This window comes from Rhineura floridana, chromosome 5, assembly GCF_030035675.1.
Source record: "Rhineura floridana isolate rRhiFlo1 chromosome 5, rRhiFlo1.hap2, whole genome shotgun sequence".
Classification (NCBI taxonomy): domain Eukaryota; kingdom Metazoa; phylum Chordata; class Lepidosauria; order Squamata; family Rhineuridae; genus Rhineura; species Rhineura floridana.
Window position 1 is genome coordinate 169,050,672 of NC_084484.1, and position 27,756 is coordinate 169,078,427.

At 43.5% G+C, this 27,756-nt stretch overlaps 1 protein-coding gene and 2 pseudogenes across 4 annotated transcripts in view; 1 reads left to right on the forward strand and 2 right to left on the reverse strand.

Moving 5' to 3' along the window:
• HEPHL1 (hephaestin like 1) overlaps window positions 1–16,447 on the reverse strand; it is a 75,072-nt gene extending 58,625 nt beyond the window's left edge. The window contains exons 1-6 of one of the 4 annotated variants that reach the window (XM_061628820.1): window positions 16,246–16,297; window positions 6,760–6,869; window positions 5,695–5,772; window positions 2,832–3,076; window positions 1,846–2,058; window positions 106–285 (exon numbers count right to left, since the gene is read on the reverse strand). In XM_061628820.1, the coding sequence (XP_061484804.1) occupies window positions 106–285; window positions 1,846–2,058; window positions 2,832–3,076; window positions 5,695–5,772; window positions 6,760–6,812 (769 nt within the window). In that variant the 5' untranslated portion in view covers window positions 6,813–6,869; window positions 16,246–16,297. Of the gene's footprint in view, window positions 1–105; window positions 286–1,845; window positions 2,059–2,831; window positions 3,077–5,694; window positions 5,773–6,759; window positions 6,870–16,245 lie in introns of all 4 variants that reach the window. The other 3 variants (XM_061628821.1, XM_061628819.1, XM_061628822.1) reach the window with 3 other exon arrangements.
• LOC133386330 (5S ribosomal RNA) lies at window positions 14,403–14,521 on the reverse strand (annotated as a pseudogene).
• On the forward strand, window positions 14,882–15,000 carry LOC133386286 (5S ribosomal RNA; annotated as a pseudogene).
• Window positions 16,448–27,756: the final 11,309 nt, after the last annotated feature.

A 27,756-nucleotide genomic window follows, 5' to 3' on the forward strand; every position in this document is an offset into this window, starting at 1 on the left:
ATTAATAAGGAAAGGTGGCAAAACCACAGGAAAGAGAAGTCACACCCAAATCTAGTGACAGTTGTAAAACAAGTATTGTGGTTCTGTCCTATAGTATCCACTCACCATGCATCTTATTGCTGGACTGAAAATCTTCATCCTCTTTATCGACAGTGCTGGGTTCTAAGCAGAAGGTGTTTATATTCTCATCCAGGTACCAGCTGAGATTTTCGTCTATAATGCTGAACATCAGGGCAAAGTTTTTTGTAACATCGGTTGTTGACACTAAAGTATCGTCTAATGTTCCTAAGAAAGCAAACAAAGAAAGTTGGGTTTGTTTTAAAACAAAACAAAACACCTTTGCCTTAATTTATTTGGAGCCATTTCAGATGTGTTAAAATTCCTGTCCTGAAAGCAGTCCAAAGTTAGGAACTAAGTGTACAGACTAAAGGCCTAACATCATATTATGTTAATGATGTCGTTAGCAATCACTTTGTCAGGTTTTTTTTTTAATTACATACAAAGTGTATGGCACACGCTCTGCTTGTGATCAGCATCACAGTGCATAGGGAAGGGTGATTTGAGCTTCCCCTCCCTAGCTGCTGTCTTGGTAAAAAAAATGCCCCATCCCCATGCAGCAATTAGCGTTAAGAAGAAACTTTCCATTGACGCCATTTTTTCCTAATGCTAATGCTTGGCTGGTATCCTAATTGTGGGCCCTGCTTTACAGCACTTCGCTAATGTGGCAGCTTTCAATTAGGGAAAGTCCCTGCATTAAGGAGCTTGTTCCGATTTTACGGCGTTTTTTTCCCATCGCGCGCCATTTTGATGTCATTTTGGGGCGACGCGCCCCATTATCGTCAATGGGGTTCCACTTTACGGCGATTTCCGCTTTACGGTGGGGGTCCAGAACGGAACCCGCCATATAAGCGGGGCCCACCTGTATGCTTTAACTTGGATTCCTGCATTGAGCAGGGGGTTGGCCTTGGTGGCCTTATAGGACCCTTCCTACTCTACTTTTCTATGATTATATGAACTAAAAACAAAACTTATTAATGAAAAAAAGCTTTTATTTATACTCCCCCCTTCTGTTGTTTTTTTAAAAAGCTCCATGTGGTTTACAACATTTAAACCAGCATCATCATTTGTAATAACTGCACACGTGTGTATCTGCTGTAGCTTTAATTAAAAATTGCAATGTAAAGGATACTGGTATAATGGCTGAAACAAATATGGATTCTGGGGTGCAGTAAAAAATCTTTTAAGTTGGCTGGTCAAAAGCTTCCTGAAAGAGGCAGCAGAAAGAGGGATCAAGATAAGCTTAGTATCAGGGTAGTAGCCACTGAGAGCTCTTTTTCCTAGTCCCTCTGACTCAGTCTATACCTCAACTATCAATGGGACAGGGTTAATGAATGGGCAGGCTCATATGGGAGGAGATGGTCCTTTAGGAATCCTAGTCTAAAGTTGTTTACAACTTTAAATGTAATAACCTGCACTTTGAATTGCTCCTAGAATATAGGAACATAGGAAGCTGCCTTATACTGAGTCAGACCATTAGCCCAACTAGCTCAGTATTGTCTACACTGACTGGCAGTGGCTCTCCAGGGTTTCAGGCAGGGAGTCTCTTCCAGCTCTACCTGGAGATGCTGGGGATTGAACTTGGAATCTTCTGAATAGAAGGCAGATGCTCTACTACTAAGCTATGGCCCTTCCCCAGAAATGGACGAGACTACCCAATTGCCATGCATACAACTACTGTTGCTAAATATCAACATGCATCAGAATTTGCTAAGCAGACCTGCATTATTTTATGACCCACCAACACAAACATCACCACAAAGACTGTTGGCATTCTACATTCCATACCTTTCTTACAAACCAGCAATGGTCCAATTACCCCAGTGCTGATATCTTTTGGTGTGTCAATATGTGAATGGTAGATCCAAGTCAGACACCGAGGATCTGTCGAGGTAGGTGCAAACTCATAAGTGACTGGCCATGTATATGTATAATTGGTACCAGGTAGAACAAAATCATCTGCTTTGCTTTTGCCACCAGTTCCATCAGGGTAGAGGGCTCCTGAAGTAGAAATGTAAAAAAAAAACACAACCAGCTTTAAGACTAAGTTCAGAGGTGAGCATTTACACTTATGTAGCCAAAATGACACTTTCCATGTACAAGACAGATATATGAGCACATCTGGGCAACCCCCGAAGTTTGCAAAAGTACAAAAAATCCTTAGGGAAAAGCCCCTAAGTGATGGAACCCCAAAACACCCCAAAAAGGACTCAACATGCTCTGTGACCACAGAATGCTGACTCATCGCTGGAGGGTGTGTCTGTGAATTAAAACAAGGACAAAAGGAATCTGGAATGGAACATTCTGGAGGCTTGCATGACTGACTTACTGTAACAATGAACAGGAGCAATCCACACTGCAACATTTTGTTGCAGGTCCTATTCTTTCTTTTTCACCAGGATCTACATATGTACATGTATATGACAGACAGAGACTTAATCAGTTCTGAGATAACTTTTACTCAAAGTCTCTTCTTGCTGCGGTGGAAGTGACAACAATGATAGAAACCAAGAGGCACAGGCAGCAATTAAAAACACAGACCACGGTCCATCTAGTCTAGTGCTGAAGAAGGTTCCTCACTGCTGAAGTAGATGGACTTTTGGTCTGATCCAGCAGGGCTCTATTATGTTCCTCTGCAGATACGTGAGCACAGACCTGAACCCAGGTCTCCTCAGTCAAATTCCAACGTTCTGTCCTTACGATCATACTGGCTCTTAAGGGTAATGGAGGAGGAGACAAAATCTGAAATAATAAAAAGTAGGCCTTTGTTCTACCTTCAGAATCTTTCTTATAGAAGACTCCATGTGGGTGTAGAGAATAAGGCCGGGAAGCAAAGTTCTTTAAATGAACAATGAAAGTATCATTTTCCTCAGCTATCAGCACAGGACCCAGAAAACCCAGCCAAGATGGTTTGGTGATCTCCTGAGAGTATGTCTCGTCTGTGAATTGTTTGTAAATTGCCTTCTTGTAAATACGGCCTATCCTGTTGGCTCCTCTTTTCACATACACAATTGCTTCTCTGCAATAAAAAGGGGTAATGTTAATGCCAATTTTCTTTTCTTTTCTTTTAAATGATTTATTTTTTTAAAAGCAGTAGGATGACATTACACATATCAAAACAGCGAAGTAAAAATAAAATACACAGCATTAATAATTCTGGCAAAGAAATGTGGTAGGATTTTCCATTTTTGCAACAATTCTGTCTCCTATTCTAGTCCTTGTCCCTGAGGAATGCCCCCGACATTCCTGTTGCAGCTCAAAGGAGATAGCATGTGTGCATAGCCCAGGCATTTCTTTCACAAATAGTTGGAAACTGCCAGGGTAATTATGAAAAATCTGCTTCTGCAGTGCTGGATAGTGTTTTACTTCCTTTTAAATTAAGAGGAGTTCCTAGCAGAATTGAGTGAGTGAGCCCTGACTTGACTGAATGAGTTTTCCCTCCCCATTTCCTTGTGTTTCACCAGTTTATGAGCCAGTTCTAACTGTGGGGAAATGCTCTTGTGCTGCCGTCTCACAGTTGCCTCTGCGCATTAAGTGGATGTTGCTGTGCCGTGACAGACCCCACAACCAGAACTGGACTTCCCAAATCAGCTTTTCCTGTGTGAGTTCCCTCTCGAATGAGCCTTGCCTGTGTGAAAGACCTGTATGAATTGTGGTGTGTGTGTGTGGAGGACCCTGCAAGAGAGAGAGAAAAGTAAAGGAACACCAACTTAAGCAGCTTTGAATGAATGGATTTTTTTTTAAGAAATAGTCTGGACTGCACCTCCTCAGAGCATTTGAGTTTAGAATCAAAATAGCTCAAACTCAATGGAATTCCTATTTTTGATTGATATGAGGAAACTAGTAAGAGTTACATTATCCTGGGAAGGAGTCTTATGGACTGGTCATTCCAAGAGAAAAAGATTTGTTGCTGTTGTTGTTGTTTTAAGTCTAAGGAATTGAAAGAAAAGAACCCAGAAGATGTTATAGATTCTTTCACTAACACTGAAATGAAATCTTGTTTAAATAATGAAAGTTTTCTGTCTGACTCACAAACTCAGTTTGCCTAGATACTTTGAGAATACAGCTGAGGCAGTAGGAGTGGAAAGAGACTGACAGTGATCGATTGACAGTAAATGCCACTAAAAAGCTGAGGCATGGTGGAGAGTTTTCGCCTCTCCAGAGAAAAGGGACCAGAGAACTGTGTTAAAAACATTATCTGAGAAGAATATAAGGCACAGCATAAGTTACAGGATTAGGAAATGTAATTTTTGCTTATTTTACTTTGGGGGTAATAAAGGTTTGGAAGGGTTAAAATTGTTTGAGTGCCATACATTGACTGAAAAGAGAGAAGGCAACCCCTCCTCTTCCTCCGCTTTGAGGGGAGGTTTGAGATCAGGGAATGATTACACATGCAAGACTGAGAGAAAGTGGGGAGCCCCTTTCCACCAGCTACCCCTCCTTTTCCCAGCCCGTTTCTAAACAGTATGATTGTATTTTGAACATTTGGGCATACAAATTGAAAACATTTTTGCATTGAACTAGTCTTGGACTGCAAGTGAGCCAGAGGCTGGCACCTTGATATGGGAATTTCATAGCAACTTTTCATGTGCCTTTCATGTGCTACACTATTCTAGAACAACTTTCATGCGCCACACTTTGTACATGGTTAGAAGTCTGTTCTTTTATCACACTTAGTATTCAATTACAGGATGGAAAAACAGAAGGTCATAACTCCAGCGCTCTGGTGTTAAAGAACAAAAGTGCCTAAATGGGTCTGTGTGGGAAAGCCAACTTTTCATTTCCAGAAAATAATGCAATCTTCTTAACTGTGCTATTTCTTTTCAGCAAAGTCATGAACAACAAAATTTGGGGTTCTGTAAATACCTTATTAATGTTTTTGTTTGTCTGTTATGTAGAAAGAAAATGTTTTACTTAATGTTTGCTTGTTTGTTTTTACCACTGGTGTACAAGGGGGACGGAGGCATTTATTGTTCTTCTTCCTCCTTTCTTCTACAGAAGACATTATTTTACTGTTTTTAGTTCTTCTTCCTCTTAGCACTTTGCAAAGAGAGGCTTATTTTTTTCCCCAAAGCATTTTTTTTATTCAACCTTTTCAACTTTTAAGACTTTTTGGAGCTCCTCCTTATTTTTAGTATTTAGCACTGAAAAAACAGAATTAAAAATGAAATAGAGTGACAAATAGTTTTCTTTTCTGTGCTGCTGCTGCTGCTTCTGCTGCTACTTTTTGCTGTTGCTACCCAAATTGCTATTCCTGACTGTTATTCTTGCTCCTTGCTGCTAAAACTTATCTACCTCATAATGCTGCTAACCCCTATTACCCAATTACCTTCCAGCTATCCTTTGCAGACTTGCAGAACAAGGGTTGACTCCAACTACATCAAATGGGAATGCGCAAGAAATAGCCCGGGACTTGATCCTACTTGATCCCACTTTGTCTGATCCTACTGTTCCTGTTTTTCTCCCACTAGCATCTAAACCAACTTCCTGTTTCCTACCCTCATGGGCCCCAACGTCTTCAATTTCAGGATGCACTCCAATGTAGTGTACCTCAAGGGTTTTGGGAATCTCCTTACTAACCCTCGACTGCTCCTTATGTTATCTCTGGACCGACTAACGTTAATGGAAAGACTGTACCTTTTGGTGGACGCTGTCAGGATGCAGGATTGGGACCATGGCACTTCAGAGGATGAGGAGGAGATCACTTTCTCAGAGCTGGGTGAAGAGGGGGAGGGAGAACTCTCAGAGATAGTGTTGCCCAGCGAACGCAGAGGCCTTGAAACTCCAGCAGACGAAGTTACAGACACTACTCAGGAATTTCCCACGCTCACCCCCCCGCCGAGTCAGAGCCGTTAGACCAAGAAGGAGGGGGGATTCCACTCCCTCATCAGCCAGGGAAAAGTCAGCCTGATGGGCATGACGCTCACCCCCCCTTTCTCCAATCCCAGAGACAGAATCTTCAGAGGAGGAGGGGGAGGCAGCACTTCCCCCATCACCACGAACCCGGAGAAGGGAAGAACGAGCCAGGGGGAGAGAGAGGAGGGGCGGGGAAGAAATTGTCCTAAGGCGGAGTGAGAGAATTTGCGCCAAAAAGCCCCCTTAATAAGGAAAGGGCGGGCAGGAATTCCTTGTTCTGTCAACTCTCTTGCATGTCGCAGGACACGTGTATTGTGTTGCTTCATGAGGAGACGTAGTCTCTGTTTGGATATTACATTAATAAAGACTGAATTGCTTTCGACTGGTGTGATTTCTGAGTCCAGCCCTGGACACGACAGATTGACAGAACCACCAACTTCACCCTCAACGCTCCCACTGCTTGAACACGACAAGATGGAGAAGGGAGCAGGGGGAACAAATCCCACTTCTGAGACGGAAGAAGTGAGACAGCTGAGGACCAATGTGGCGGATTTACAGGCAGATGTTCAAACCTTGTTAGCGGCTGTCAGAACTTTGAAAACTGACAATCAGACCCTGAGAACCACAGTAGATCAGATGCGAGCAGCCCCTCCGGCAGCTGTGGTGAAGATCCCTATAGGATTACCACCAAAATATGCGGGACAGAGTGAGCAGCTCTCTACCTTCGTGGCTCAGTGTGAATTGTATTTGGACATCAGAAACGCAGAGTTTCCTAGTGATGTGGCCAAGGTGGCGTTCGTGATTAGTCTCTTGGAAGGAGAAGCTGCCAAGTGGGTAACTCCTTACCTGGTCAGAAAGGATGGCCTTCTGGGAAGGTATAGAGACTTTATGCGAGCCATGACTGAGATGTTCCAGGACCCTCAAAGAGCGGCGACGGTGGCCAGGCGGTTGGGGGCCTTGAAGCAAGGGAAAGGAACGGTGTCGGAGTTCACCAACGCTTTTAAAATTTTGTCCCAGGAAACTGGTTATAATGATGCAGCCTTGATGTTCATGTATAGGAGTGGACTGAGCTCTGAAGTCCTGGATGAATTGGCTAGAGCCTCCCCCCCCCAATAATTTGCCTGGACTGATTCGGCGATGCCTACAGATCGACCATCGGTTGGAAGGAAGCCGCCTGGAAAAGAAACAGGAGGTTCAGAGATATTCGGTTTCAGCATCTCGCAGTAAGACCCTTCCGACCCCAGGAACATCAGGCAATGTGACTGAGGGACAGGGAGGGGCCAGGCCGAAGCTGTCGGAAGAAGAAAGGGAGAGGCATCGTAAAGAACGTTTATGCTTCTATTGTTCAAGACCGGGCCATGTGGCTAGAGATTGTGGACTAAAAGGGGGAAAAACCGAGCCGGTGGGAAACTAGAGAACCCAGTCCATGTACAGGCCTGTGGACTGGGGGCTACGTTGGACAAAGGGCCTCAGGTGGCAACACCTCCTTCAAGAGGAGTCTTAGTACTGCCAATTCGGATTACAACTTCCAAAGGAGTAATGTTTAATTCCACTGCGTTAATTGATAGTGGAGCAACCACCAATTTCATTGATGCAGAGCTAGCAAAGCATTATGGAATTTCCCAATGGAAACTGGACACCCCCTTGCTGGTGGAGACCATAGATAGGAGGCCCCTGAAAGGAGGGGGGGTAACGAGAGCAACAGAGAAATTGAAACTGCAAATCCCGGGGCACGAAGAGTTCATTTCGTTGTATGTAACAGACCTTTCGACCTTTGATGTAATCCTCGGAATGCCCTGGTTAGTCAAGCACAACCCACAGATAAAGTGGAAGGACGCTGTGGTGTGGTTCATTTCTCAGTATTGCCAGGAAAACTGTCAGGCAGAAGAAAAACCCGACACATTGGCTGGAGCAGTGCAGGAGATCGAGCAGATAACCCTCCCCTCGAAGTATGGAGAATTTAGAGATGTATTTGATGAAAAAGAGGCAGAGACGTTACCCCCCCACCGTCCTTATGACTGTGCAATTAAATTAGTGCCAGGAGCCAGCATTCCATCGGGAAGAGTTTACTCTCTCACAGAGAGAGAGAGAGAGGCCCTGAAGGAATTCCTGGAAAAAAACCTGAAGAGAGGATTCATACGTCCCTCACAGTCCCCCGCTGGGGCGCCCCTGTTGTTCGTGAAGAAGAAGGGGGGGAGCTCAGGCCTTGTAATGATTATCGTGCATTGAATCAAATCACCATCCCTAACAGCTATCCGCTGCCCCTGATCTCAGAGCTGCTAGACCGACTGAGCTCTGCAAAAATCTTCACGAAACTGGACTTACGGGGGGCATACAATCTGATCAGAATGAGGGAGGGCGATGAATGGAAAACAGGGTTTTTGACCTCTTGTGGTCAGTTTGATTATCTGGTGATGCCATTCGGACTTTGTGAAAGTCCAGGCGTGTTTAGAGACCTTTTGGACACGTACGTAATCTGTTACTTAGATGATATCCTGGTGTTCTCAAAGAACCAAGACGACCATGATCAGCATGTGAAAACTGTGTTGAGAAGACTGAGAGAGAATCATCTGTATGCTAAGCTAGAGAAATGTGGATTTGACCTCAAGTCTTTGGACTTCCTTGGGTATCGCATCTCAGCTGAAGGAGTGGAAATGGATCCAGAAAAAGTGAGTTGTATACTGGATTGGGGACAACCAGCCACGAAAAAGGATGTACAATGTTTTTTGGGATTTGCCAACTACTACAGAAAGTTTATTCCAGGTTTCTCCAAGTTAACATCCCCTCTCACTGACTGTTTAAGGGGGAAGAGAAAATTTCAATGGACAGAGGACGCTGCAAGAGCCTTCGAGGAGCTGAAGGTAAAGTTTTCCTCTGAGCCCATCTTGCGCTTCGCTGACCCTACCCGCCCTTTTGTTGTAGAAGCAGATGCTTCAGACTTTGCCATCGGGGGGGTCCTCTTACAGGGGAATGGGGAAGGAATGGAGCTACACCCTTGCGCGTACTTCTCCAGAAAGACCTACCTCTTTGCCCAGGCATTTTAAAAATTTTAAAATTGAATTTAAATTTGGAAATTTTTAATTATGTTTTATTGTGTACTGTATTGTATTTACATCCGCTTGTATTTTAATCTGTTTTATTATGCTGTACACCGCCCTGGGAGCTTATTGCTATAGGGCGGTCTAAAAATGTAATAAAATAATAAATAAATAAATAAATAATAAAATTGAAGGACGCTGAGAGGAACTATACAGTATGGGAAAAGGAGTTACTAGCCATTAAGGATTCTTTTCAAAATTGGAGGCAATATTTAGAGGGGGCTCAACATCAGATAGAAGTACGTTCAGACCACAAGAACTTGGAGAGTCTACAGACGGCCCGGAAGTTGAACCAGAGGCAGATACGTTGGTCGCAGTTTTTCACCAGGTTTAACTTCAAGATTACTTACCATGCCCATGCAAAAAATCAGAGAGCAGATGCCCTGTCCAGACAGCCACAATACAAAGGAGGTGAGATTGACAACCAACCCCAGTACGTGGTTCCGCCAGAGAAACTGGTGTTGGGATCATGTCAACCTTCTTGGGAAGAGGAGCTCAGAAAGGCACAAAAGGAGGATCCATGCACGCAGCAGTACATTCAGGAGATGGAACAGAGCCAGGGACCAGAAGTAAACTTCCATTGGAAAGATGGGCTGTTGTGGTGTAACACCGCCAGATATGTGCTGAAGGGTGAGCTAAGACTCAGAATCCTGCGTCAATGTCATGACTCCGTCACAGCGGGACACTTTGGCATCTTTAAGACCATACAGAATGTAGCCAGGGACTTTTGGTGGCCTCAAATACGCAGAGACATTGAAAACTACGTAAAATCCTGTGCTGTCTGTATGCGAACAAAAACAGACATGGGAAGGCCTACCGGATTGCTGGAGCCCCTCCCTACTCTGAATGAACCCTGGAAAGATCTATCCATGGATTTTATAACTGATTTGCCGAAGTCCCAAGGAATGACGGCCATACTAGTCATAGTGGATTCTCTCACAAAAATGGCGCATTTCCTCCCTTGCTCAGGGGCTTTAGAAGCTAAAGAAACAGCCAAGTTGTTCATAAAGGAAATTTACCGTTTACATGGGTTGCCAAACAGTTTAGTCTCAGATCGAGGAACCCAGTTCACAGCTAAGTTTTGGACAGCAGTTTGGAAGCAGTTGCAGACGGAGTTAAAACTTTCTTCTGCTCATCATCCTCAGACGGACGGGCAGACGGAAAGGCTGAACGCTGTCTTGGAAAGGTATTTACGCTGTTATGTTTCATATTAACAAAATGACTGGGTTTCCTATTTGCATTTTGCAGAGTTTGCCTATAATAACTCCTTGCATACTAGCACTGGACAGACACCCTTCTTTGCTAATTATGGGTTCCATCCTAAGACATTCCCTAGTAGTACATCAAATGTGCTGGTGCCTGCAGCAGGAGAATTTCTGCAGGAATTACAGGCCGTGCAGCAGGTGCTTAAACAGCAATTAAACGAGGCCAAACTAGAGTACAAACGAATTGCTGACTAACATCGAAGAGAGGGGGCCTCCCTCCAGCCAGGAGATCAAGTGTGGCTGTCCACCCGCTTCCTCCAGATGCCAGGCAAGTGTAGGAAGCTGCAAGACAGGAAACTGGGGCCTTTCGAAGTGGAGGCACAAATCAATCCCGTGGCCTATAGACTGAAATTGCCTGCTACCTTCAAAATCCATCCCGTGTTTCATCGCTCTTTGCTAACAAAAGCAGCCCCTCCCAGCGATTTACGGCCACTGGAAGTTCCGGGAGCACCCATTCTAGTAGGGGGAGAACCAGAATTCAAAGTGGAACAGATTCTGGATTCCAGAAGGAGGCGTAATCAATTACAGTACTTAATTCACTGGAAGGGTTATGGGCCAGCTGACAGATCTTGGGAAAATGAAAGGGATGTGCATGCCCCAGATTTAGTGGAAGAATTCCATAAACAGTTTCCCCATCGCCCGAAGCCAACAGGTGGGGGGGGCACAGCATGAGAGAGGGGATGGTGTCAGGATGCAGGATTGGGGCCCTAGCACTTCAGAGGATGAGGAGGAGATCACTTTCTCAGAGCTGGGTGAAGAGGGGGAGGGAGAACTCTCAGAGATAGTGTTGCCCAGTGACCGCAGAGGCCTTGAAACTCCAGCAGACGAAGTTACAGACACTACTCAGGAATTTCCCATGCTCACCCCCCCCCGCTGAGTCAGAGCCATTAGACCAAGAAGGAGGGGGGATTCCACTCCCTCCTCAGCCAGGGAAAAGTCAGCCTGATGGGCATGACGCTCACCCCCCCTTTCTCCAATCCCAGAGACAGAATCTTCAGAGGAGGAGGGGGAGGCAGCACTTCCCCCATCACCACGAACCCGGAGAAGGGAAGAACGAGTCAGGGGGAGAGAGAGGAGGGGCGGGGAAGAAATTGTCCTAAGGCGGAGTGAGAGAATTTGCGCCAAAAAGCCCCCTTAATAAGGAAAGGGCGGGCAGGAATTCCTTGTTCTGTCAACTCTCTTGCATGTCGCAGGACACGTGTATTGTGTTGCTTCATGAGGAGACGTAGTCTCTGTTTGGATATTACATTAATAAAGACTGAATTGCTTTCATCGACTGGTGTGATTTCTGAGTCCAGCCCTGGACACGACAGACGCAGGAGCTTCTCTCTCTCTCTGCCATCTAACAGATTGTTGCCACTACCCTCAGTCCGTCTCACCAAGTGTTTCAACCTGTGGAGGTGGGAGGAGAGGCTATCCCTCATCCTGTTAGCGAGCCTGGACGTTTGACTCACGGTCTTTTAACATGTGAACATGCTTTTTTTTTGTCTCCCTCCACACCTGTAAACCTGATGGGTGGGAATCTGTTGTGCAAATTGAATGCTACCATTTTCTGTACTCCTGGTGGGGTATATGTGGAATTCCCTCAGGATTTGACTCCAAATCTGCTCCTGCTGCTGGTGACAGACCAGGGCACTGAGAGCCCAGAGGAGGCACCCTCTTACTCTGAACTTTCAGATGTTCCAGAGTCCTTGTGGGCTTCCCATGCCAAGGAAGTAGGGAAGCTACTGAGCCAGGATAACTACACTACAAACACAACAGGCCCTTCCCTATGGTACCCCTGTATCCCTTAGCCCAGGAGGTGGAGGAGGGCATTGCCATGCATTGCCGTGTCATAACCCCGCTCTTGGAGCAAGGAGGACCTGTTACCAGGGCTGTGGAGTCGGTACGCCAAACCTTCGACTCCGACTCCTCTATTTTTCTACTCTCCAACTCAGACTCCACCCAAAATTGCTTCCCGCTCCACAGCCCTGGAAAGGGTTGTAAATATCTTTTTAAATTGAAAGCTCTCGTAGGAGTATTTTTATCGCTGCCTGAATATGCGCTGATATTGGCATCACAGCATTTGTCTTCATCTGGGTCCTGTGTCATACACTGACACACAAAATGTTTTCCATCTTGAGTTATGGTGAAATGCTGAACTACAGGTGACTTCATGGGAAGCTTCTTTGACATTTTGAATTTATGTTTTTTAAAATTTGTCAACCAAAATTTATTTTGAAGCTGGAGTTGGTACATTTCTACCGACTCCACCCAAAATTGCTCCCGACTCCGACTCCGACTCCACAGCCCTGCCTGTTACAATTGAGTTGTTGATGACAGAATTAACTGTATTGTCTTCAAAGCCTGTCTCTTCCTAGGCCACCTACTAAGAAGGAAGCACCCCCTTACTGTTCTTGCCCACAATGATATACCTAACTGCATTCCATGGGGTACTGATGGTGCCATTGCTTTTGTGAACCTTAAGGCTGTTCTTTTTACACAGATGGAGAATCTCATGACTTGGACCCTCACGATTGTCTTGCCTTAATGGACATGACTACTACACCCAGAACTGATCTTTCTGATGTTCCTTTCCCAAATCCTGATTTGGTACCATACACTGATGGGTCTTGTAAACGCAACAAACTTGGAAATTTGATTACTGGTTATGCTGTTGTCTCTGACCATGACATTCTTGAAGCTTACTCTCTTCCAAGCTTTCAGGAGCGCTCAAGCATTTGTCATTTAGTGGGACTAATTTGGTGTCTGTCATTTAACGGAACAAATTTGGCATCACAGAGGATTCCTCACCTCTTTGGGTTCCACTGTACCTCATGGACATTTGATTCATGCTCTTTTGGATGCCATTCTTCTTCCCTCTGTTGTTTCCGTTATTCACTGTGAAGCTCATTGCAATCCTCACCAGACTCTCTGGGAGGCTGACCCTGCGTATGCTTGTAAAGAATAAAGGCCTACCTTTTTGCTTCAAGCCTGTGTCTTCAAATATCTTCAAGGACCCTCAGTCCAAGATCCCAAAATTCCCCAACATCTATGCTTTGTAGCATAAATTACATTACAAATGTCTCCCATACCACAGAAAAGTCCAATGCTGATTATTTTCCCTTTCCTAATTATAATTAAAAAATCAGTTTCTCAGCCACACCAACATGCCAGAGGTGGCTGATCCAATTTTCTGTTCTTAAATGATCCGGCTATTTCCAGATCTTTGCCATCCCCAGCCTAGTAGCTACCAAAATGAAGCCAATCAGCTCCACATGTGGCAACCAATGAACTTCTAGAGGGACAGAGAAATACTGGATGTCATGACACCAGGTCATGCATCTGCTTTGACTAAACATTGCTGGGCAGTGTAGACAAGAAATATGAAATGGTGGCAGCCATGAGTTTAAGGCAATATTGACTATGGACTTGAGCATAAATTCTTGGAGCCATTTTTCACATTTCACAATCACTTTTCCTTCATAGCCTCATAATGTAAACTAGATCTTGGGAAGCAGCATCCATCTCTTGTTTGTCTCCTCAGCCCCCACACACCTGGCTAGCATCAAATACAACTTGGCATTTACATGATGGATGGACTATTTTGCAACACCCAGCTCCATAAGGATCTAACAATAGTGTGTTGGAAAGAAGCACTGGCCACTGGAAGGAAGAAAGAGGTTATTATTAATTTGTCTACCACAATTCAGTTCCAGAGATTTTACACGACATTTTGGCTTGATAAAGCATTTTGACTCCTGTAGTTTAGATTAGCTTGCTTAACAAAGGGTCCTTCCAGACATCCTTTGTATCGCACATTCAGGATGATTTCTGCTCATGATACGTGAACCTGCTTCAACTACTGTTTGCACCTGCAAAGGTTTTGGAGCAGTCATTTCTAACCACTAATCTAGGGCATTTCATTTTTAATCACTGCATATCCTGTAATGCCAGCTGAAATCCTGTAATTGTCATATCACAAATGTTCTGTTGGGATTTTTTGTATTGCTTTTGTAGTGATTGTTGTTATATGCCTTCAAGTCAATTAAGACTTATAGCGACCCTATGAATCTTTTTTTATATATATTCATAGGGTTTTCATGGTAAGAGGAATTCAGAGGTGATTTACCATTGCCTTCCTTGAAGCATACGGCACCTGGTATTCCCAGGCCATCTCCCAGCCAAGTACTAACTAGGCCTGACCCTGCTTAGCTTCCGAGATCAGACGAGATTGGGCGTGTTCACGGTAGTATGGCCGTCTTTTGTGGTGATATAGCTTACTAATTAGCTATAGTGTAATACAGGCATACCCCACTTTAACATACTTAATGGGACCGGAGCGTGTATGTAAAGTGAAAATGTACTTAAAGTGAAGCAATTATCTATGCATGTACTGCACTGCAATCGCCACTAGATGGCAGCAGCGTCATGCCATTAAGTGTCCGTAATTGTGAAGCACGCATATGTTAAGTGGGGTACGGTGGCGTATGGAGCATGTATGTTATAGTGAGGTGACGTTAAGTGAAGCGACGTTAAGCAGGGTATGCCTGTAATGTGGTAGCATCAGGGAAGCATCAAACAACAATTAATAAAGCAGAATAAAACCACCACTAATGGACTATTGGCTATGGCCATGTTACCCTGAACACACCCGATCCCGTCTGATCTCGTAAACTAAGCAGGGTCAGGCCTGGTTAGTACTTGGATGGGAGATGGCCTGGGAATACCAGGTGCCATAGGTTTAGAGGAAGGCAATGGTAAACCACCTCTGAATACCTCTTACCATGAAAACCCTGTGAATAATAATAATAATAATAAAATAATAAAATTTAATTTCTTCGTCGCCTATCTGGCCAATGGCCACTCTAGGCGACTTACAAAATTATTAAAATACAATTAATAAAATACAGTAATACATCCAAATATATCCAAAAAAGATTCATAGGGTCACCATAAGTCATAATCGACTTGAAGGTATATAACAGCAACAAAATACACTATTATTGTGTCAAGAACATGTTATTATTATTATTATTATTATTTCCATTTATAGACCGCTTACTTTCTAAAAGATCTCAAAGTGGTTTACAATAGAATAGACAAGATACAATAAAAAAAATATCAAATTAATTTACAAAGCAAAATACATAAACAATATACATAAACATACACATAAACACAGTATAAAAGTCAGAATTCACCAAGGGAAGCCTGTAAGCTGCCCTCCGCACTCTATAAAAGTGTCAGAAAACTGAAATTATGTTGACCATGGAGGAGGGTGACAAGCAGGTAAAAGGTTATCGCTCCCCTGCTGCAGCTTGCAGAATACACACACAATAAAACACTAGTGTGGACTGGAGGAGCCCTAAGTAGAACTGGCAGGTCTGCATTTCATCAATAAATGCCTACAAAGGACTGGTTTTTGTATGCTACTGCTTTGGAATTTGAATAATTTGTTCTGCCCAACACTTGTTGATCATTAAAAATCAGAAGCAAACACTATGCAACAACAACACTTAAAAATGTAACAAAGAGCAAGAATACAACTTACAAATTCAGCTTTAGTTGCCCATTTAATTAAAAAACACAAAAAATGTACTGAATTAGGGCACACAATCTACAATCACATATTCGTATTCTGTTTTATTATCTCAATTGTAACTGCCCAAATGAAACCACATTTCATAAGAACATAGGAACAGCCTGTTGGATCAGGCCAATGGCCCATCTAGTCCAGCATGTTATTCTTACAGTGGCCAACCTGTTGCCCATGGGAAGCCCACAAGCAGGACTTGAGTGCATAGAGCAGTCTCCCACTTCAAGAATCTATTTCATTGCCCAAACAAGCTTCTTTGAAGGAAACAGACAAACAACTTGGAAACCACTGAGCCAAATATGCATCTCAGTGGTGTGCACTGAATGAAGAAACAACCTTAAAAGCAAAATTAAGGAGTCAGTGGCCAACAGGGAGCCCTGCTTTAACTTACTCATCCTTTGTCAGGTTTTGTCCTGTGATCAGATTCTTCCCAGTCGGTGCATAGTCCCAATTATCTTCCACAATCCCAATATAGTAAGTTCTGGTAGCTGCTTCAGCTAAAACGAAATAGAGGATTAGACTAGCGAGAATGCAGGCAAATTGGTTTATGAAAGACATTTGTGTGTTTGTCTGTCTGTGAGTGCACCTCATCACAGAGGCAGCCCAAGTGTGCTCACTTCAGCCCTGCCAGCTCACATGAGTCAGATGGGAGGTGCTGAGCAAAGCAAGGCCCCGTCCATCTAGCAATTTGGGACTTATGAGAGGACAGGCAAGAGAATTTGGGCAAGCCTGGAAAAGACCCTGAGGTCTAGGGTTGCTTCAGCAACAGGCCTCTTGCCAGGCTTTGATGGCTGGTGTGTGAAACTGTGACTTACTGTTTGTCCCTCAGGCTCAATGAGAAGAGTGTTTTATTTGTCAGTCTGGGGTTTTTTCAGCCCTTCATACTTTATGGAAAGGACGGTGCAGTAGGGTTTTATGAGGGTGACTCTTTTTTCTTTTGGGTCCTAAGTTTGGCTACAGGATCTCGCATGTTCAGATAAGCATCTGCTCCTCACTCTGCTTTTGTTAAGACGAGCCAGTATATTGTTCTGTGTGACAGACTACATACAAATATATCTATTTACTGACTTATTACTTTTATATCACATCTTTTCTCCAAGGAGCTGAAGGTGTCATACATAGTTCGCTCCCTCCCTCTGCCCAATTTGGTCCTCATAACAACCCTGTGGGGTAGGTCAAGCTAAGAGAGTATGACAGGTCTAAGGTCACCCAGTGGGCATCATGGCTGAGCAGGGACCCCTTAGGTCTCAGACCTTCCTGAATCCAAGCCTGTATATTCAATCTCCTCCATTCTCCTTCTCTGTTTAGTGTCAGCACCTAGAGCTACTTTTTAAAGAAGGGTACAGGGGAGGTACAACCTGGCTAAAATGGGTAGGAAGGTTCAGGAGACATTGCTTGTGGATTTCATTAAGCCCTTACTCCAACCTTTCCCCCATTATTAAAGTGTTGCCTCTGTTGTTTAGGATACTATGAATGAATGAATGAATTTATTGTTACAGTCAAAAGACCATTTCACACAAAAAATCATTTCACAGAGTATACAAAATCATTAAATGAATGCTAAAAAAATTTTTTTTAATTAAAATTTGACCCTAAAGGGATTAATTAAAATCATTTAAAACAGTAATACAAATTATCTAGCAGAAGGATAGTTCATCATTGTTTTCCTATAGTGGATGGCTGCCGCACTAAATTTAGCAACTGCGAATGTCACCTCCGGTGAATGGTCACCTAATAGGTAATCCAGATAAAAGGATTGGGACCGACCAGGGAAGGGCAATAAAATAGGTAAGATTAATTGAGTTCTTAGATCACGACAGTATATACATCGGAGGAGAACATTTGATTCAATATCTCCCTCAGCACATGGGCAGAGTCTCTCTGAATAGGGAATTTTATTGTATCTATCATAGAGAACCGCAGACGGCAGGATATTTAATCTCATTAACATGAAAGCTCTACGATAGTTAGGGAGCTCCAAAGTCAAAAGATAAGACATTAGGGTACCAAATTTAGGGTTGTATCTTTGGTTCCTAATCAGAAGTAAATGGTGCTGAAAATCAATATCTTTTAGCCGTTGTTTGACTAAATCACAAGCCGATTCAAAACCCAGGTGTAAGATATATGGTAAAGAGAGACCTAAACTTGATATCTTATCAAAGATTGATTTCTCCCAAGAGGAGTAATGATTATCTGAGAGAACATGGGGGACCAAACCTAGAGGATTAAATACCAATTTCAACCAGAAAAACAATCTCAGCTGCCATACACGGGACTCTATGGATTGGAGACCACACTCTAGTCTCAAGATATGATTTGGAACGCAGGTGGGAGTACCTAATATAGATCTTAGGAAAGAGTTTTGAATGGATTCTAGCTTTGTAAAATTCGTGTATGTAGTAATTTGAGCACCATATAAAAGTTGCGGAATGATTTTGGCAACAAAAACTTTCCTAGCCGCGGGAATAAGTTGTTGGTCAGTGATTGGATTTCTTCCTTGTATGATCTCTATACGCACACGCCGACATAAGTTGGGCTCCTTTAGTATAATAGAAGGATAGCAAAGTCTTTATTGTATGCCTGGCGTTTAAAAGGCAGGCGTTAATGTGCTGCTGTTGGGAGCCAGATGATTGGAAGGTAATACCGAGATATCTGAAGGTTTTAACCTGTTCTATTGGAAGTTTGTCAATTCTCCAGACATGTTTTATCTTCTTTTTTGTGAAGACTACTACCTTGGTTTTCTGGAGGTTAATTATTAGCTCTTCCTCTAGGCAGAAAGAGGATAGGGACGCCATCAATCTTTTAAGCCCAATAGGAGTCTGAGAAAGCAAAACTATATCGTCAGCATATAGTAGGCAAAATCTCGGAGTATGAGACAGCATCAGAGGATGGGGTGAAATAGGAGCAAGAGTAGTCACTAGGGTGTTTATATATATATTGAATAGTAAGGGTGCAAGAATGCACCCTTGTTTGACACCCTTAAAAGTGAAGATTTGTTTTGTTAGGTGGCCTTTATTGTTGCAATGAATTTGCAAAGATGTGTTTTGATAGAGACCTTGAATCAAAGCTAATAGGCGCCCATCTATTCCCAATTTTTTTAATTTCAACCAAAGTCTTGTTCTAGATATTGAATCAAAGGCCGCTTTTAGATCCACGAAGGCGGAAAATAGAGCGTTGCCTTTGGAATTGCTATATTTGGAAATTAAATGTTGTAAAACCAGGGCATGATCGCAGGGAGAACGTCCAGCACGAAAACCTGCTTGTTCCGGAGCTAAAAGATCCATTTGGTTAACCCAATCTAATAGTTTCCTATACAGAAAAGTGGCATAAAGCTTACTTATTATATTGAGCAAACTTACAGGTCTGTAGTTTGCTGGGTCCAAATGGGAGCCATTTTTTAAAAATGGGAATTATTATTGCAGCCCCCCCAACCTTAAGGAATAACCATGGAGGAGTTGATGTCAATAAACAAGGCAGCTACAAAGGGGGCCCACCAATTTGCGTTTGACTTGAAAATCTCCGAAGGTATATGGTCCAGCCCTGGTGCCTTATTTGGTTTAAGGGAAGTTATAATGTCAAGAGCTTTGGCGATGGAAACAGGTGGCCATGTGGGGAAATCCATAGAGGAATCTGATAGAGCCTCGGCCTTGGGTATATTGCTTTGAAACAGGTTGGTATAGTACCTTTCCCAGACGACTGGGGCTATGGCACATTCCAATTTAGAGTTAGATTTGGGCCACTGTTGGGCTATTATGTGCAAAAAAGTAGTAGAATTCCTCAGTTTAGAGGCCTCAATAAGCCTTTCCCACGTTTGTCTCAGGGCCAGATTCTTTTTTATTTTTATTAACTGCTTGAAATTTTTCCTAGCGTCTCTAAATTTTTCTAGATAATCCAAAGTCCCATGCAGTTTAAATGCTTGATGGATAGATTTTACGTGTTTTTTAAGTTCAAGGCACTCATAGTCAAACCAGAGTTTCTTTCTATTAGTGGGTTTGCGTAATGTATCAAGTGGAGCTCTCTTAAGCAGGCCTTGAATATTATATAAAAGTTGGTAAAAGTACTGATAGGAAGCGGTATCGCCAGAGGCTGATATGAGTTGGTTTTTAATAGTCTCAAATTCTAAGGAGTTTAATCTATCTGCAATCTTCTTCTGAAGTTTAGGAGCCCATTTTATTCGAGATGGGCGAATTTCTACTTCATTTACATCAAAAGTAAATTGGTCTAAGAAAGGAGATTCATTGGTACCCTGAATTTGAAAGATCACCGGAAAGTGGTCATTTTCAGGTCGAGCTAGAACTCTACAAAAGTCAATTAAGGTGAAGAGTTCCTGGGCAACAAATATCAGATCTATAGTGGATGCTCCTCTGGACATTAAATAAGTTAGCTCACCCTCTAAATCACCCCTTGTGCAACCATTCAACAATAATAAATTTAATTTCAGTGAGAGATGCATTAAATACATTCCCGCATAATTTATGCCCTTGTCCTTAGATTTTCTTGTGGGGAAATTTATTGGGCCATCAAACACTAAAGGTTCTAAACAAAATTTAGTGTAAAGATCTTTATCTGAAGGGCCCATTCTGGCATTAAAATCTCCCACTAAAATTAACATAGCTTCTGGGAAGGAGTTAATCAAGTTGAAGATATAAGTTTCCAAATTTTTAAATTGTTTTTTGGTCAGGTTTTTATCTTTACTAGGGGGAACATAGACATTTACAATTAAGTAAGTGAAAGATGAAAATTTTAGGAGTATTGCGTTTGCTAAAGGACACAGAGGGCGCATGGCAAGCGCATCAGCTTCTAGTCTGGTAGTGACTAAAATACTTACTCCACCTTTAGCTCTTCCTCTGCTAGAGCTAGGCGGAGCATCTAGTGAAAAGGCAGTAAATCCATCCAAATATATTTCGCCTATTGACCAAGATTCCTGAATTAAAATGATTTTTATTTATTTTATTTATTTTATTTAATTACATTTCTAGACCGCCCTATAGCAGAAAGCTCTCAGGGCGGTGTACAACAAATAAAATCACAATTAAAATATGAGCAAGTGTGAAAAATATAGTACAATTATAAAAACATTAAACATGATAAAAATCTGAAATAGAATTGCCATTGAGTTTATAAATTAAGATCCATATTAGGTTTAAAATATTAAATTTAAAATGTTTAAAAAGCCTGGGCGAAAAGGTAGGTTTTTACCTGGCGCCGAAAAGATAACAAAGAAGGCGCCAGGCGTATCTCGTCTGGGAGGGCATTCCATAGTTCGGGGGCCACCACCGAGAAGGCCCTAGATCTAGTTGTTGATCTCCGGGCCTCTTTATGAGTTGGGACCCGGAGAAGGGCCTTCGACGTCGAGCGTAGTGAACGGGTAGGTACATAGCGAGAGAGGCGCTCCACCAGGTATTGCAGTCCGATGCCGTTTAGGGCTTTATAGGTAAGAACCAACACTTTGAATCTGGCCCGGAAACATATCGGTAGCCAGTGCAGCTGCGCCAGGACAGGTGTTATATGGTCAAATTTCTTTGTCCCAGTGAGAACTCTGGCCGCAGCATTTTGCACTAGCTGAAGTTTCCGAACCGTCTTCATAGGTAGCCCCACGTAGAGTGCATTACAGTAGTCCAATCTAGAGGTTACCATAGCATGGATAACTGAGGCGAGATTCTCCCTGTTCAGATAGGGTCGTAGTTGGGCTACCAGCCGAAGCTGGTAGAATGCATTCCATGCCACCGAGGCTACCTGAGCCTCAAGTGACAGGAGCGGATCTAATAAGACCCCCAAACTACGTACCTGCTCCTTTAGGGGGAGTGTAACCCCATCTAGGGCAGGTTGAACGTCAACCATCTGGGCAGAGGGCCCTCCCACCAACAGCATCTCAGTCTTGTTAGGATTGAGTTTCAGTTTATTAGCTCTCATCCAGCCCATTATCGTGGCCAGGCAGCGGTCTAGTACATCAACAGCCTCACCTGACGAAGATGAAAAGGAGTAGTAGAGCTGCGTATCATCAGCATATTGCTGGAAACGCACTCCAAAACTCCTGATGACCTCACCCAGCGGCTTCATATAGATATTAAAAAGCATGGGGGACAGAACTGAACCCTGCGGGACCCCATATTGGAGTACCCAGGGACTCGATTAATGTTCCCCCAGCATCACCTTCTGGAGACGATTCCCAAGATAGGAGCAGAGCCACCACCAAGCAGTGCCTCCCACTCCTAAATCCGTAAGTCACTCCAGAAGGATACCATGGTTGATGGTATCAAACGCCGCTGTGAGATCAAGGAGAACCAACAGAGTTACACTCCCTCTGTCTTTCTCCCGACAGAGGTCATCATACAGGGCGACCAAGGCCGTTTCTGTACCAAACCCCGGCCGAAAGCCCGATTGAAATGGGTCCAGATAATCAGTTTCATCCAAGAGAGCCTGGAGTTGGTGAGCGACCACACGCTCTAGGACCTTGCCCAGGAATGGAACATTTGCTACCGGCCTATAGTTGTCCAAATTATCAGGGTCCAAGGAGGGTTTTTTTAGGAGCGGTCTCACCACCGCCTGTTTCAGGCAGGGTGGGACCACTCCCTCTCGTAAAGAGGCATTAATCACCTCCTTGGCCCAGCCGGCTGTTCCATTCCTGCTAGCTTTTATTAGCCATGAGGGGCAAGGATCCAGAGCAGAAGTGGTCGCCCGCACCTGTCCAAGCACCTTGTCCACATCCTCGAGCTGTACCAACTGAAACTCATCCAGTAAAACAGGACAAGACTGTGCTCTGGACACCTCATTAGGATCAACTGCTACAATAATGGAGTCAAGGTCCCGGCGGATGTTCATGATCTTATCACGAAAGTGTCGCGCAAACTCATTACAGCGGGCAATTGATGGTGTTATTGGGTCCTGGGGACCAGAGTGTAAAAGTCCCCGGGCAACTTTATAAAGTTCCGCTGGGCGGTTAAGGGATGACTGAATAGAGACAGCAAAGTATTGCTTCTTTGCTGCTCTCACTGCCTTCACATAGAGTTTGGTAGAGACCCTCACAAGTACATGATTACAGCCGTCGGGAGTTCGCCTCCATTTGCACTCAAGCCGTCTCCTTTCTTGCTTCATCACTCTTAGCTCCGGGGTAAACCAGGGAGCCAATTGAGCTCTGCAACGGAGAGGGCGCACCGGGGCGATCGTGTCAACTGCCCGGGCCATTTCCATATTCCACAGCGTGGCCAGGGTTTCGACAGGACCGTCAATTCTATCAGCCGGAAAATTCCCTAGAGCCATCAGAAAACCCTCAGGATTCATTAGTCTCCGGGGACGGACCATCTTAATTGGTCCTCCACCCTTGCAGAGGGGAGAAGACAATATGAGTCTAAACCTTAATAGGCGGTGATCTGACCATGACAAAGGAATAGATGTAAAATTCCTCACTCTCAGATCACCATCCCCTAATCCAGTGGCGAAAATCAAGTCCAGAGTGTGCCCCAACACATGCGTAGGGCCAGTAGCAAATTGAGACAGCCCCATGGCTGTCATGGAGGTCATGAAGTCCTGAGCTGCTCCAGATAAAGCGGCCTCAGCATGAATGTTGAGATCCCCCAATACCAAAAGTTTGGGGGAATGCAACAATAGATCCGAGACCACCTCTGTCAGCTCAGTTAGGGAGGCTGTTGGGCAGCAGGGTGGACGGTACACCAACAGTATTCCCAGTCTGTCTCGCTGACCCAACGTTATGTGCAGACACTCTAGACCATTAGCCACCTGGATAGGGTGCCTAACAAGAGGGATGGAACTTCTATAGACCACAGCGATTCCCCCTCCCCGACCCTCGGATCTACCCAGATGCTGAACCGAATACCCAGGTGGGCACAACTGGGAGAGATTAATACCTCCCAGATCGCTCACCCAGGTCTCGGTAATACATGCCAGATCGGCCGCCTCATCCACAATTAGGTCATGGATGAGGGAGGTTTTATTATTTACCAATCTGGCATTGAAAAGCAGCAACTGGAGATCCGAGGGTTGGCTGATAGAACTACCAGCAATCCTGTGGGTGTGGGGAGGACCGGAACACGTCACAGCCACCAGTTGTCTGGGGCGAGTTCCCCTTAACTGGCATGTCCTACTCACAGCGCCATACCTCCCATTACCCGTCACTACACTAATAGGGGCCCCCTTTGGTCCTCCCTCCCACAACACTGTCCTCTTGCCCAGGCACATAATAAAAATAAAATAAATAATAAAACTCATGGCATATACACACAATCACACACTCACTCATACAACCCACTCATACATTCAGACAACACAGCAGCATCCGAGGAGCTTCAGCAACCGGCAGTCCGTAGTAGCTGATGTAATAGGGGCCCAAGAGCGATGGACAGCAATGTCCCCCAGCCTGATGACAATGACAGCAGCAACGGTGGCGTACACCTCAGAAGAGACAGCAGCAGCACTACAGTCTCGCATTCCAGGACAGCCCAACGGCAGCAACAGAAGCGTCCACGCCCCGGGTAAGCAGCAACGGCCCAACCCGTCCCGCAACGCCACGGGAATTGGCTGCAGCAATGGCCGCGTCCAAATCGACGGCAGCGGCGACAGCCACAATCCAAAACTTTCTATAGTTAGATAGAAAGTCCTTAACAGATGGCTATATTCCAGGAGACCATTTTCAAGTTCCAGATTGAGACAGGTGTTCTGGGTCAATTTACCAAGGTAGAATGAGGACTAAGATTAGTTAAGTGCCTTGGCTGAGATTTGTCGTCCAAGGAATCTTTAGGGAGATGGGTATTAGTGGATTTCCGAATAGTAGACCTATCTTTGGTTTGACTAATAGGGTCCAAATTAATCTCCTGGTTTCTTAAATCACTGTCAGCTTTGTTTAGTGGTTGGGACTTTACAGTCGATAATAATATTTCAAGTTTCGTAATTATCTCTATTTTGGCATCCACCGACAGGGAAGAGAATGAGTCAAGTAACAGTTGCTCTTCTGGGGTGAAATTCTCATTGTTTAAGGTATCTATATCTTGTGTTTTACACAAGGAAGATAGAGTCAGAGGATTTTGATCAGACAGTGTTTTTGATTTATCACCAGATTGTGCTTTTTGGCAGTCCGCAATTACAGGGTTGTTCAGCAAGGCATGGCAAGTTTTGGCCGAAGCAACTGATATCAATCGTTGAGGGGGGGCGCAGTTTGTGAAAACCCTGGAAATTAGTAAGTTGTAATGTAAAAGGGTCTGTCTATTGCTATAGAGACGTTTCGTTAAGTTCTCATCCTGGAGTGTTATCAAAGCTCTGGCAGATATATAATTATGAAAAAGATATTCTACCGAAGTGATCTGATGTATTTTTAGAATCCCGGGGATTATATTTCCCAGGGTGTCACATAAATGTTGTTTCCGTGCAGATTGGTTTAGTAAACCCCCGGGTTTAGGGTAATTTGTTATTGCTATCATATTTCTTTTCCATATCAAATTCCATCCATTTTGATTATTTTTAGGATCGTAACGTTGTTTCTCTTCAGAGCCATGAGGGAGAGGTATCATTGAGTTGACACTATCTGAGTTGACCAGGGAGATAGGTTCAGATGAAGTTCTTTGTAATGTCATCTTAGTTTCCAGGGTTGTTTCGTTAGATTTTTTTTAGTATTCTTCTTCTTCTTCCTCTTTTGTTTTTTGGTCTTTGACCTCGGTGGATCCAAAATTTTGTATCGTTTATTAAAGTTCAATGTGTTATTGTGGTGCGTTTTGGGAGTTTTTTGATTTTTAGATTTCTTGATATGTTGACAATTCTGGGACTTTTTTGATCTCTTGGAGTTCTTGTTTGGAGTCACTAGATGGCGATGCGGAGCTTCCGTGGTTTGCGTTGATCCGGTAGCTGTAGTTAATGAAACGTTACTATTGTTTGTTGTGGCAGCTTTGTTCCGTAACAAGTCTGTTAAGGTGGTAAGTAGTGAGTTTGATTCAGCCACAAAATCTGCAATCTGTATTAACATTTGTGTGGTTGTGTGGAACCAATTTTCATTTAAAGAGGAAGACTTCTCATAAGATTCCCGAAGGATCTCTTTCCCATGTTGGTATTTGGGTTCAGGTGAAAAACTTAGTTTGCCTGAGTCGTCACAGTGAGAGGATTCAGGAGAAGGCATTGATAGTGAAAGATCACAGATAGAATCGTCCTGCACATCCTGCACATCCTGCAGTTTACTTGAAATCAATGAAACATCCTGAGAGGCAAAGCCGACGGCTTGGGCTAGTTCTTGTGCTAAATTTAAGGAGCCCTCTTCCTCTTTCAACATCAGATACGAAGAATTAGAAATTGTCCAGTCATGTCCAGAAGGAGGAGCTATCAGCTCAGAGTTTGGAGTCGTAGCAGAATTTGAATCCACCTTGGGATGGCAGAAGTTTGTTATTTTCGTCTGCCTTGTCGACCTCGTTGAAGTTGTAGTTAGATTTACATCACTAACTGGTATAAGACCCAAGTCTCTGTAACTCTTTCTGGTAAGAACCATATTTGTATAATATTTATAGGTCTTTATAGAGTCTTTATAGGATCTTATTCAGTCTTATTGGGATCTTGCACATGGTTCCAATGGCTCTAGATAATAATGGACGTTGCTCAAAGGAAGTTTTCCAGAGTGATATCTAGAAATAAGGCTTCCCTGGTTTTCGTTTTGTCTAGGGTTTAAAGACTCCAGTAAAAGTCCCCAACAGTCCCCAATTAGCAATAGTAGTGGTAGGAATATTATTTCCGTATAGAGAATTTTAATCCTTAGGTCTGAAGTCTGAAGTATAGGAACAAACAGGGAGCAAACTTACTGGAGTCAGCTTGTTGCGGCCATCTTTTTTCTCTGTTTAGGATACTAGTGTTGTGTGCCCCTGTTTTCAGAAGAGAGAGGTGGAGACGCACTGGAACCTGCAGAACAGTGAGTGTGTTTCTAGTTCTACCCATAGTTACAGGCATCCAGCTTCCACTTAGAACACACCACTAAATCTGTGGCCAAATCCTACGATACAACCACGTTTGATCAGTCTCATTAGACAGAGATTCACAAGTTAAGAATTTATATCCCTCAAACTACAATACCCACCCAACTAAAAATAGATGAAAAAGTTCCGACTGATATGCAGGAACAATCACTACAGAGGAGATCTAGAAGGGAAAACAGAATCCCACTTCTTTTCGTTTATAGTTCTGAGCTTAAACCATTAATTAATTAATTAATTAATTGATTTATATCCCACCCTTCCTCCCAGCAGGAGCCCAGGGTGGCAAACAAAAGCACTAAAAACATTTTAAAACATCGTTTGAACGAATAATTGATCTACAGCCCATCCTGGGCAATGACATTTCTCTCTACAGGCCTTAGACTGTAGGCCTGTAGTTGCTCAGAGACATCCCCCCAGCCTTAAACAGCTACTCACCACCAACAACAGGTCACATTACACATATTATACAGCCATGAGAGTGGCTGTATACTATAGCCAGCGTGGATTTTTCACATTCTGCAATGTTATATTGAAAATACCCCCATGCCATTTTGATGCTTCCCATAAGCTCATTTCAAAACAAAACCTTACAAAACTTATAGTCCTGAACTCAGAAACGCTTGCTTAACAACCCTGTAAATTTTCATGGTGATACACAAAACAGTCAGAGATAACAGAGAGTTCAAAGTCTAAAAAGAGAGAGAGAGAAAATCCAGATCCGTTTTGGACTTTTTTCTGTCAGAGTTCTCATAATCTGCTGAAATTCATTAAATATCAGCCATGTTCACAGAGTACCTGTAATCCTGATACTGACCTTGCCCCATACTCTGACCTTCATCTTCTGCAGTTTAAAAGTTTGAAAAATGCCTGGCTGATTTTTAATTAATTTAATAAATTTTGGCTTGAACTCAATGATAATGTCGGGCATGCTCAGTGTCATG